The sequence below is a fragment of the Notamacropus eugenii genome, chromosome 1, assembly GCF_028372415.1.
Source record: "Notamacropus eugenii isolate mMacEug1 chromosome 1, mMacEug1.pri_v2, whole genome shotgun sequence".
In the NCBI taxonomy this organism is placed as follows: Eukaryota; Metazoa; Chordata; class Mammalia; order Diprotodontia; family Macropodidae; genus Notamacropus; species Notamacropus eugenii.
This window is the reverse complement of record NC_092872.1, coordinates 441,004,453-441,017,899: the sequence shown is the minus strand read 5'-3', so window position 1 is coordinate 441,017,899 and position 13,447 is coordinate 441,004,453. Positions and strand designations below refer to the sequence as shown.

At 36.0% G+C, this 13,447-nt stretch overlaps 1 protein-coding gene across 7 annotated transcripts in view; it reads left to right on the top strand.

Annotated features, from left to right (window-relative positions):
• Positions 1-13,447, top strand: part of CDK5RAP2 (CDK5 regulatory subunit associated protein 2) — a 157,366-nt gene that overhangs the window by 113,113 nt on the left and 30,806 nt on the right. For all 7 annotated transcript variants that reach the window (XM_072631764.1, XM_072631762.1, XM_072631760.1 and 4 more), the window contains 4 exons: positions 2,477-3,053; positions 5,592-5,824; positions 10,265-10,313; positions 12,303-12,481. In XM_072631764.1, the coding sequence (XP_072487865.1) occupies positions 2,477-3,053; positions 5,592-5,824; positions 10,265-10,313; positions 12,303-12,481 (1,038 nt within the window). The remainder of the gene's footprint in view (positions 1-2,476; positions 3,054-5,591; positions 5,825-10,264; positions 10,314-12,302; positions 12,482-13,447) is intronic.

Here is a 13,447-nt window from a genome sequence, read left to right as displayed (position 1 = left end):
CTTTTGTAAAATGAAGGGGTTAGACTTAGATGATCTCTAAGGTCCTTTCCATCCCTAAGAATTTGTTTTTCCAATTTCTTTTCACTGGCTCACGTGATAGCTACTTACTAAAATGAAAGAATCTGATTTTGGGTTGTTTGTAATGTAATCAGGGGAAGAATAGCTGGACTTTTTTGTTTCTTTTGTCCTAATTTGTTAGTAAAATGACTTTCATATCTTTTTACCTCTTCTTACTTCAGGTATATCAACCATGTAAACCAAAGTGCACATATATTCATACTTCAGCAGAGCACTATGTCAAAGTATCTACCACTCTGGAACCAAGGCCATGTCACTTTATTTTTCCGGGTCTCCATTTCCTCTGTCGTGAAATTAGGCAGTAGGCCTAGATACTCCTTAAAATCTTTTCTTCCTGTTCTAAAATTTTCTGTTGTATTCAGTTTAGTTCTGAACTAAGTGGATGAAAGGGGACTGGTGCTATATGTGTGTGGGTGTAAGAGATGTAGTCCTCCTTCCCTTCTTCCTTTCCTCTGGGCCTCCCTTTGTCCTAACTGCTTCATGCTATATATTGTGCTAGGTACAGGATATACAGAATCAAAAATGAAATAATATTATACTCAGTGTGCTTACGTGTACGGAGATAAATATTCATCCCCTACTAGATTCAGTGCAGTTGCTCATTCACTAATGACAGCCTGAATGGGCATGATCTCCATTATTGAAGACTAGCATTGTTTTCATTTTTAACCTTTTGAGAGGGTTTGATGATAAAATAAAACAAAATTCATGAAAACAAATATATACATAGGTAATAAGATTGTTAATTTTTAAATTTCCTGGTGGCTTTAATTAGGGCAAAGGGATTTTTCTAAACAGTTACCTTTGTGAAAAGAAATGCATTGAAATCACTATTGGCTTTTTTTCTTAGATCTAGACATGTTACTAAGGGACACGGATTTATCACTTTGCTCATGTTCAGAGAGACATTTTAATATTTCTGTAGTGTAACAAGTTGGAGTTTGCAAGACCATCTCTTAATAGGTAGTTTATTTTTCCTCATTGCTTGTATTTAGAGCACCCTATCATTAAATGGGAGACTTGATTTTGGTTATGGCCTTGTAGTCAAAAAACCTAGGTTTCTAACGTTTCGGTTAACTTGAGATAATTTAGAATAATTCTCTACTTAGATTTATTAGTATTTTATTATTAATAGCAGGGTAGGAATTAGACTTGTAATTTCAGTGAAGTAGGACTACCAGTGCAGGTGGGCACCTTCTCTGCAAATTATAGTCTTCAGTGCATTGGCCAGAGTCACATAATTGGTATGTATTAGAGATGAAACTTGAACCTATGTTTTCCTGATTTCAAATCTGGCTCTCTGTCCACACTGTCATGACATATCATTAATGATAATGGTAATAGATTAAAAAAGAAGTGTTACGTAAATATGTGTTTGCATACATATATTTAGACTGATGCACATATATTACATATGTACATATGTGTATACATACACAAATATGTATATATATATGTATCTACATATGTAATATAGTTAATGCCATTTTATCACACAGATTATTCTTAGGTAAAGGTGAGCACTTAGATAAAATTAGGTGATTATTAGTTCATCCTATTAATGTAGGCCATATATTTCTTACTTCCCTGGTGATTTAAACTTATGTAGGTTAACTTCACCTGTCTCAATTAATAGAAATGGCACCTATGTCTCTCCATCCCCATGGGGGCCTAGAGTCATTGTGAGGATGATTAATATTACTGTGAACAGCAATAACAGTAATAGTTCTCATTTCTGTAGTGTTTTTCACTTTGCAGAGGACTTTCCTCATAATTACCATGTGAGGCAGATCGTTTAAGTAGTATTATTTACAGTTATTTTCAGGAAACTGGACTTAAGTAAGGTGATATCTTCTTTTTGGTCTTTTAGCAAGTAAATGGTGTCAGGAGTTGAACCTCGGCTTTCTGATTCTAAGTAGAGTGCTCTTTCCACAGGCCTTTGTTGCCTCAGAGATAATGTATGTGAAAATGCTTTGTAAATTGCCAAATGCTATACAGATGTAAGAGTTGTTTTTGTTACTTTGTGGATATAGTATTGATCACATGAACTCTGTTTTTGAAATTCTTAAAGGCAGGTCATTAATTTAACCCAACTTCATTTTTTCTCCATCTCTGCTAAGACCTGACCACAAGCAAACAGATCAGAGATTTAGATTAGCTCTGAGAAAGTGCTTATTGACAGTGATCACATTCTAGAACTATTTACTGAAGACCATGGTAGGGTCCCTTCTGGAAATTTTGAAAAGTAAGTGGTCTCTGACTATGTCTCTGGGAGACTGGATAAAGTCTTTTCCTGAAGGAAAGGGGGTGTGTGTGTTAAAATAGATGATATATGAAGATCTTATTCTAGTGGTTCTAGGAAAAAACAGATACTAATGTTGAAGCATTCAATTTTTAGAACCTGAACCTCACCAGCTTAACAACTTTGACATCTTGCCCTCAAACAAAGAGAGTCATTGCGAAGATTTTGTAGATGCAGCTTCAACTGCATCTTATACAAGTTCTAAGAATCTTTCTCTTCAAGTAAATGTGAATGGGACAGATCTTTCTGATGAATTTGATGTGGATGACACTGAACATTTAAAACAACAAATTAGAGATCTGAAAACTGAACTTGAAGGATACCAGAAATTCCTTTTTGAGTTGCAAGCTTCTCAACAGTCCCAGTGCAGTAAGGCTATTATCACAGTCTTGTGTGGGACTGAAGGGGCCCAGGAAGAACAGAATAAATCAAAGGGTAGCACCAATGAGAAAGAAATGAAGACCTTCTCTAGTTTGCATCAAGTTCATTATGTAAAACATACCAAAATCCTCCATCCGTTGACTTCAGAGTTGGCTGATGGGATCGTGGAAGACCTAAAGCAACAGCTGGAACAGCAAGAATCTGAATTAAAGAGAGAGCAGAATGTGAATATGAACCTTCTTGAAGAAGTTCATAATCTTCAAAACAAACTCAGAGAATCATCCCCTACAAGGTAAGTTCTGGCATGGCTCATTAGATCCTGCTTTTCATTACATTACATTGCTGCTAACTGCACGGTTTTCTCCCAACTAACATTATTACTGGGGTCTGAGGAAACACAGTGGTAGACAAAAGAATGTTATTTCTATGGGGACAGTGATACGTAAACAAACTGCCTTTCATTATGTTGTGGGGTGAGGTTCTAGGATTTTTAGATTTGATTATGACATATCTCAGAACTACAGTTGCTAGCAACTTGAGAAGCCATCACCTTCAATTCAGGGATAAATAAAAATCTCTACAATATGACCCCAAAGTGGTCAGCTAGCCACTTTTTGAAGATACTTGTTGAGGAGGGGGAATACACTGTTTCCAGAGGAAGGCTATTTTACTTTTAGACCTCTCTAAGCATTAGGAAATATTTCTTCATTTCAAGCTTAAATTTGGTTCTTTGTAACTTTGACTGCCATTGCTCCAAGTTCTGCCCTCTGGGACAAAACAGAAAAAGTTGAATCCCTCTTTTTTTGTGGTAGCCCTGCAAATGCTTGAAGACAGTTCTCATCCAGGAGAGGTTTTGGAAAGGAGGTGTTGAAATATAGCATTTATAGAGCAGATTTTTGAATAGCATTTTCCACACCTCAAGTTTATTTGCCAGTAGAAACCTGCAATTGCCTTCTCACACCATGAGTTGGCACTCACTCATTCCTTGAGAAGGTCAAGTGTTGACTTAACATACTTCTATTTGTTCTCATGTTTCCAGACCAGTGGAAGTTGTTGAATCTGTAAAGCAATTCAGTAAATATTTATTAACCCCCTAGTATCTTCAAGGCACTGTGTTAATCACTGAATTTGCAAATAAAGAAATGAAGAACATTCCATATCTTCAAGGTGTTATTGTTTACATTCTATTTAGAATACAAAATGTACACAGATAAATGAACACAGTCTAATATGAGGGGGGAAAGAGTGCCGACAACTACATGTTTTAGAAAAAGTTTCTGTAAGAAGTTGAGCTTAAGCCAAACTCTGAAAAAAAAAAAAAGATAAGGATTCTAAGAGATGGAAATGTAGTGAGTAAGGCAGCAAGAAGTAGAGGGTGGGTGTTTTTGAGATAGTCAGTTGACTGAATGGGCAGAATCTGAAATATTACAAATGGGAATTTTCTTTTATTAATGATCAGTAGAACCTCTAAAAAAGCTTGTGGGAGAGATCTTCCTAGAACTTTCTTCAAGTCCCATTGTGGTGACTATAGAGTAAAAGCTGTGGACCCATCACTGAGTGAATTATGTCCTTTACACACCTATGATGCTCACTCCCAGGCATGGTTATTGGCCTTAGCATTTCTGTGTAAGCTCATGTGACAATCAGGGGAGGAGTATAAGCATTTTCTGTATCTGTGCTTCAAGGTCATTTCAGAAAAACAGGCTCTTGTTAAAAGTGGAGAATTTTTTGTTCACAGATATTTTGTGCATATAGGTGTATACAATTTTGTTCTCTGTGATACATTGGAAATAGGATTATTTATAAATCATACTCTTCTTTGCTTGTCACTAATTGGTGATAACCTGTTGTTAACTTGATAGAGGCAGAATTGAATTTTCCATGATTTCTCAAATGCTTGAATTACAGCTTTCAGGAAATAGCATTACATCGTTATGATGGGGTTGGTGTACTTGTTGAATTGTTTCAAATATTACCCTCTTATGCATTTCAGTGTCACTTAAATGGAAAGATGACATGTGGCACAAGTAAACATTTGAACTTTTTGCTTATACTGAGTACATATTTTAAGGTTTTTATATTCAGTTTTATTTTAAGTGGAATTTTAAGTGGAATCTTGTATCATCATCTGCATAACTTTGTATTGGCAATGTAGCCGTGTAGCCTGACTTTCAAGGAATTTACATTCGAGTAGGGAGGAGAAGGTATGGACATAAATGGCATAACATCAAATTAGAAATAGGACTTATGCGTAAGAGAGGTAACTTGTGAACTCTGTGCCTCATCTATAAAATGGAAATAATGATCTGTTGTACTTTTGCCCAGTGGGTTTTAGCATGTGCATCTTCCTCTGTTCCCTGTAATGCTGGTGCTGAATGGGGGAGGGGGGAGGCATGGCAGGAGGGGAAATTTTTACATATTTTCATATACCTGCTTACAAATTTTATATGCTTTTACATACCTGCTTACAAGTCAGGGCTATGACCCTGCTTTTTTTTTTCCTGCCTTCTAATTCTGTCATTTTTACCAGTATTTGTGGATTAGGTTCCTCAGGATCACTCTTTTGAAAAGTACATGGGATACTATAATCTGCCTTAATAGGGTACTTTGTAAGGTTGAAAAATATTGCATGAAGTCCCTTGTCCCAGCATTTGTTAGCCATTTTGAAATATGAAAAAGTGACCCTGTATAGATGCCATTAAAAAATAGTATATATACTTGTGTAGCTTCAGGCTTTTGAAAAATATGCTCAGTCATATTTTCAATTAGTGCTAAGGTCAAAAAATTCAATTTGAAAATGATATCAGATGTTTTTCCTCCTTTTTACCAGATACGATTCATTAGTTCAGTCCCAAGCTAGGGAGCTCTCCTCCCAACGGCAGCAGATTAAAGACAGCCACAGCATCTGTGTCATTTATCGTCAACATATGACCAATCTTATTAAAGCTTTTGAGGAGTTGCTGCAGGCCAGTGATGTTGATTACTATGTAGCTGAAGGCTTCCGGGAGCAGCTGAATCAAAGCATTCAGTTACTTGAGAAATTGGAAAAGATGTTTCTTAATGGTAAGTGGTAATATTTGCATTGTTTACTGTCTAAAATGCATAAATATTTTAAGTTAGACTTTCTGAGTGGGAGACAGAGAGGAGGTGGAACAAACTGGCTTTCCCTTTCCCTGTTCTGACCTGATGTGGATCACTACAGGGCCCATCCTGTACCATTTTCATTTAGGAAGGCAGCCAGAAATTGTTGCCTCATGGCAGATTGGGTCCTGGTGTTTGGAAACTATCATATAGCTACTTTTCTCTTTGTAGTGGCTGTGCCACTGGCCGTACCTGTGAGCTATTCATTATACATTTCTCTAATTGCCCCTTAGACAGCTGGTTCAACAGAACTTCCGTGATAAACCATGCATATAGAGTAAGTTTGATGTTGAAGTGACCTGGCTTTTTTAGAGTAGTGGAAAGGCCCCTGGACCAAGAGCTGGGAAACTGAGGCTCCAGGCCTGGCTCTGATGTTCACTACCTCTGTGATCTTGGGTAAATCATTTTCTCTCTTTGTTCAGTTTCTTCCTCTTTAATAAAATGAGAGGCTTAGAGTTAATGACCCTCAAAGTACTTTCTAGCTCTGATATTTTGTGGTCTTTGAATACTTATGATCTGTTTTTTGCCAGACTTTTTAGGATCTTGTTTGACTTGGGATATAAATACAGCTTATGAATAGGGTAGGAAGTGACACATTTCAGTTCACTTTCAGCTTTTCTTTTTGGATACATTTTTAGCAGAGTGGAGGTACATGAAATACTTTTCCCATTCCTCTTCTTACCCAGTTGTTACCCATTGGCTCAGTGGTGAGGTTTGCAATATCTATCAGTCATCATTCTTTTATTTAAAGGGTCATCAGTTTCATCAGTATGGTCCTCCACAGATATAGATTGCAACCCATTTCAGACTTAGCATAAACGGCTTTTTGAGAGTTGTTATTGCCAAAAAAATTTATAGAATTATGGTAATAGTTTAGAGTTTAGAGCTGGAAGGGATCTCAGAAGCCATCTAGTTCAGTTTCCTTCTTTTCTTGATGAAGAACTGAGGGTGAAGGAAAGTAAGTGAATTGCTCAAGGTCACCCAAGTAGTGAGTAGCAGAGCTCGAATTTAAACCCATGCCCTTGGGACTTCTTGTCCAGTGTTGTCTCAGTTGAATTATTCTCCATTCTTTGGCCAACTTGATCATCATCCTTTTAGCTTAGCTAGACTGTTTCTCAGGTAGTAGGCATATAGTCCATTTTCAAGCCCCTATCCAGTTTGTTGTGAGATCTGCCGTAGTTTGTGATTGCCTTTGAATATCTAGGGTAACTTCTTTTTATGTCATTATGTGACATTGGAGTAAGAATAATGGAGGAATTTTTAGTGTAATAATGAAAGGACTCAGTTTTGGAGTAGATTTTATAAATTTTTCTTTTTACCATTCTGTCTTTTTTTCTGCCTCTTCTCTTAACTGTGGACTCAAGCTCAGTGAGGTGGGACGTGGGATAAAAAAAGGCTGCTGTCTTCACTCATATTCCATGTCTTCTCAAGATACTTACCTATAAGGACCCAGAATGAAATAAAGTGCTATATAAATTCTGACTATTAAATGAGAGCAAGTATGCAAAAGCACTTTGTAAACTACAAAATGCTACAAAGGTATCAAGTAATTTTATTAGTATTACATGAACCCACTATTCCAGGCTGACCAGTTGATGCCTTCTTTCTGGTCTGTCTTGCATTTTCTTTTTTCTAGGTTTTAGTTAAACTTGTTTTTCTTCAGCTTCTCTTCTTAAATTCTACTTGTTCTAACTCATATCCCACCTCTTTCACCTGTGGTCCACAGACCTTGATCCAGTGATCTTTCTCTTCCTCTGAAAAGCTATGACATTGTCTGCAGTACTCATGTGATACATAAAATGCTACCTTATATGGTTTTTTCTTGAATGAGTGGTTTATCTTTCCAGCTACCACAGTGATTCAAATATAGGCTGTCTTTGAAAGGACAGAAGACAAGTAGATGCTGAAAAATAATACTAGTTACAGGGGACATTTAGGTTTTAGTCAAATTAAATTTTGGTGGAGAATGTGTACTCTACATAGATTCTTTATAGGCAGACCAAAGCTTTAATTTCTTTTGTATTTCTCAAAGCTTAATGCTTTACATGTAGTAAATACTCAAAATATTTGTCAATAATAACAACACAAGGTAACTTGCCAAATTAAAGGTAGATTATAGGATCATTCAGATGGGAAATCCTATAAAAACTCAGAGGGATTTCTCTCACAGTGGGCTAAAAGGTTCTGAAGGCTCCATGGATGAAGATAGGATTTGACCTAGGCTCCAAAAGACAAAAAAATTCTGATATGTAGAAGAGAAATTTTATGCAGGAGGGATGTGTATAATATTTTTGTAATGGTGAGAAATCATTTTGGCTCCTGGAGTGTGTTTGATTCAGGTTGAGAAGAAGGTGGGAGTAACACTGAATATGTACAGCAGGCTATGGAAGACCTTGAATTCCACACTAGGGAATTTGGATTTAGGTCCTGTAGAATTCAGTTTTTCTATTTCTTTTTTTAAATTCATGAGACCAATTTGATAAAAGTGATGTTTTACTTTTTTAATTGACAACAGGATGCAGAATGGATCAGAGGGTAAAGAGGGATGCCATTTAGAAGTGTTCCTGTGTACTTGTGAATGAAGCCAGAGAATTAGATATTTAAGAAAGACTTTTTTTTTTTTGTTAACCATTTGGATTAGTATGACTTGCTTTGGCTCTGTCGCAGTTTAGCTAGAGACTGAGTGATTGGAGAAATACTTTAATGGCTCATATCGGCACGTTAGCATAGCTCAACAGCTGGTACCCTATCACTTGTGCTCCCGCAGCTTCAACCAAAACAATTCTGTACATCAGTTGAAATGATCGCTCTTTGAATAACACTTTGTCACTTTGTTTTAAAGATCGCTTTTATAGTAGAGAATTGGAATATAATTACTGTTAAATTATTGAAATCCCTTCAAAGACCTTTTATTAGAAGCAGTGGGAATAAACCAGTGTAGTGCCAAATGACCAAATTCATCGTGACATGGTGGCTTTGCTTTCTTGAATAGGGAACAACTTAGCACCACCTTCTCCTTTTAAAAACCCCATCATATTATATACACTTGAGCCAGTCATGGTACATGTCTGCTAAACACCATAGAGGTATAGACTATGGTGTTTTCTTTCAAGTGGCAAGTTTATGTTTTTCTTTGACCACTAGCTAGCCACTTAAAAAAGAACTAATTCATAAGTTGTTTTCTTAGCACCACTGTCTTTCAATATATAACTTTGATGCAAAATTTTGTCTCTCTTGGCTCCTAATTGGGTCAGAGGAAAGATGTGGGAATAAGCCACATTACTCTTTTGAAAATCATACAACCAAGTCAAACTTGAGATTTTTCCCATGAGGAAATTAAAATTTTCTCATGAGGCAAATTGAAAATGAAGTAGCATAGGGGTCTCCCAACAGCAGATCAATTTATTTGTGGAATGGTATGCTCTGAAACCATATTTGGTAGGTAATTTAAGCTGTTTGTTACCCCTGGTCAGTGGGAACTGCTTTAATTACTCTTAACAATTTTAGGTGGTTAGCAGTGGAGTGCACTGCCTAAAGAGGTTGTGAATTTTCTCTTGGTGGAGATTAGGTAGGTTATTGTAAAGAAGATTATTACTTTGAGAAGGGACTAGACTAGATGACCTGAGATACCTTTCAGTTCTTTAGATTCTGGTAGGTTCTTAGTAAATCCTCTTTCATTGACTATGTTGGACAGCTTCCAGTTGGTGAGCGTTCTCAGCTGGCTTCATATGCTACTGGTTGGTTCTCATAGCAGTAAAGAAAACCTGACATCAGAGCACGTTCAACTCTTCAGGTTTTGTTTCTGCCAAGAGAAATATGGAACATTTCTGTTTACTGAGTTTCATTGATTATCTTTGTGTGGAGGCTATTTAGTCACAGTCTTGCATTCTAGGTGTAGTTCTAGGCCTCTTTGTAAAGTTTTGAAGAACTCTGATTAATTCTGAATTATACCAGCGTATTAAATCTCACTGCCTCAAAAATGGCAAATAAAAGTAAATATACAAAAAGAAAACAGCAAATCTTTCACCATCTTCATTTTAGACTGTCCTTGTCCTGCAGACTGGACAAGATACAAGCTTTAAAACCAACTCTAGAAATGTATTTTTTTATGGATTTACCAGTGTCATCACCCCTACAGGGAATAATTAAGAATTGGCAATAAAGCTGGCGCATCTGCAAGGGTTTTGTTTTCTGTTGTATTGTTGATGACTCTTAGATATACATTAAAGACTTGGGATCTTAAAGAAGATTTTTAAACAAGTTGTTTAACTCACTTAAAATTATCCACATGGGGAATGGTTATACAACAGATGTTTTTATGTGAAACATTTTTCTTCCACCTAATGGATTTTTCCTTCACAGGAAAATCATCTGATACAGAAGTCAGCAAACATAATGAATTAATCGAAAGGTAAGCTTATAGCATTTTTTTAAAAAAATCATTCAAAAACACAAGCTTCAGTTTAACTGTCATCTTTTCAGTGAATGGGTATATATGCCTTATTACCTTGTCCCAGACAATGTCATTTCTTAATAGCAGTAATAGTACATTCAAATGTTGCAAATATTTATTAAGTATATGTGTGCAGAATGCTGTGCTGTATTTTGAAGGAGATAAGACATGGTCCTTGTCCTCATGGGGCTTAGTCTGGATGGGATGGGATGAGGGGAACAGGAGTAAGGGAAAAACATAGAGATCGCTTCCAAGATAGAGTGTTACATTGTACCTCTCTAACATATTTATTGGAAGTCTGAGAATGGGGTTCCTGATTACAGACCCCCCACTGTTATGTTGTTAAAACCAATCCTGATGTTCAGCTAATTGTAGAGATGCAGCTTGGATGAGAAGAGATGATCACAACAAGCTCTTGAGACCCAGTGGCTTTAACTCCTCTAAGGTCCTCTAAGGTACTTCCTGACTGTCAGATAGATGTTGCTTACTACCTGTACATAAATCTGATTCCTGTAGAACCAACAGACCTGTTAACTTATTTTGCTTGAAGGAATATTTTTATAGAAAAAGTTCATGGCATTAGGTGGTATGTGTCTGGCCTCCTGACACGCTTTTTCATTCTCATGGTTAGCCTTCATTTGGTAAATCAAGTAAAAATAAAAGTAGAAACCAAAATAACATATCAAGAACAAAAGCCACATGACTTGTCTGTTCTGTTCCCATTTTATAAGCCCCTCAAGTTTCTTCCAGTGTTTCTCCATGATGAGTAATTATTTTGAATTCACATTTGTTATTTATCAGCTTTCTGTGCTGCAGCCAATTGAAATTGCAAGATTTTCTCTTTCTATTTCTGAATGATGTTAGAAAAAGAGTGTTGAATTTTAAGTCAGGAGATCTTGATTCAAACCTTGATTGTGTCACTTACTAGTTATGGGATTGGTTACTTTACTTCTTATTCTCAGTTTTCTTATCTGTAATTGAGGAAAATAATATTTGCACTATCTCCTTACAGGATGCTTGTGTGAAAAATGCTTTATAAACCTTATAAAAGTACTATAAAAATGTGAGTTGTTATTGTCACAATTCCCCTGGGGGCCACAATACATTCCCTTTTTCTATGTTATACTGGATTGTATGATTTGGTCTTTTCTAGCCTGGGGTTAGCCTGCATTCAGTCCTTTGTCTGGGCTGTTTTTAGGCCTTCATTATCTCAAGGGTTCTTAATCTGAGATCCATGAACTTATTAAAAAGAATATTTTGACAACTATTTCAATATAAATTATTTCTTTCGGAAATCCTCTGTATTCCATTTTATGCATTTAAAAATATTATTCTGAGAAGGGGTTAACAGGTTTCACCACACTCCCCCAAAATTTATGGCACATAAAACGTTAAGAACCCTTGTATTAGCTAATTAAACTGTTCCTTTCCTTTATTGTATACTTCTGAAAACAGGGCAAACTTAAGTTTTTAACACACTTTTTTGAATATAACATACATAATATGTTATGCTATGGAATGCAACACAACTTTATTCTGATGCATAGAAAGTGATTATTATCTCTGTAGAGAGTAATTTCAGGAAGGTAATGGGGAGAGGTAAAGACTTAAAGAACTTATTCATAGGGGAGATGGTGATGGTCGTCTGATGTGGGCATATCTCTTTACCTCTTTCAATCCATTCTCTAATGTGAAAAATGGGAATAGTTATATGTGACATATTGGTTCTAGATTATGCACGGAGATGTAGTGTGTTGTCCCCATAAGGAGACAAAACAAATATAAGCTGCTACTACTGCGAATAATAATAATGAATTAAGATGTTAAAAACCATGTTATAAAATGTGATTTATCTACTTCCAGTGAATGTTGATCTATATTTGAAATTATCTGATTAAAAAATTGATATTTTTTTAGTCACTAATCATTTTGTTTTCAATACTCAAGGGCTTCAGAGGATGTCTCAATATACCCAAGTCTTGTTGATAAACCAACCATGCCACCAGCCAGTCAAGTGCTGTCCGATTATGAAATATCAGAAAAGTCCTCCTTTGATTCTGGAGAACATAAGCAAGATAGTGAGGATATATACAAGAATTCTGTTGTGGCTAACATTTTTTCTCAAGGTAATTTTGTTATGGTAAATTACCTAATAATAATTTAAAGGAGAAAAATGGTTTTCAAGAATAATTTTGTGTAACAGACTCACAAGTGCAAAAACACTTTCTTTTAATGGGATGTTGGTCTCTTCTCAGCCTGAAAACTTTTTTTGTTCTAGATCTTTATTGTTACAGTTATTTAAAAAAAAAAAGTATCTATCATTTTACTGCCTTAGTAAGTGTAGTTCATGAGTGAATGAGGTAAAGTGAACATAATTCTTTGGTCACTGAGTGTCATTCAGTGTCTGAAGTTATTTATAGATAAGGAAGTAGGAGATTATAACATCTATGTGTAGATACAAGGATATTCCCTTTAAAACTATGATTTTTAAAGTTGTAGCATTGGTTGTTTTTTATTTTCTAAAAATGGCATATCCCAAATCATTCTAGTTAGTTAATATTTTTGATTATTTACGTTTGTAATGGACTCTACAGGAACCGCAGAGGCCACTGTTTATAAACATCTCCTTTGAGTTGTGTAGTTCACTTGTCCATGTAATCAGGACTCAGGGCTATCAAATTCCTGTTCTTTCATCCATTGTCTTTTCAGCTTAGAAATAGGGGATGGAAAATTTTTTTTCATGTATGAGATGAGGAGTTTGGTCTAAATAAACAATTACAAAGGTTCCTTGGAGGCAGCTAATTAATGCAGTGGGTGGAATCAGGAAAACCTGGGTTAAAATGCAGTTTTAGAGCTGTGTGACCCTAGGCATTCCACTTAACCTCTGTTTGCCTTAGTTTCCTCAGCTGTAAAATGGAATTAATAATAATGGCATTTATCTCCCAGAGTTGTTGTGAGGAACAAATGAAATAATATTGTAAATCATTTAGCACAGTGCCTGGCACAAAGCAGGTGACATCCTCCTTCCCTCCCATTCTGTATTCAGAGGGTCCCTTCTGGCTCTTGCATTTTAAATTCTAATGTCCTTGTTG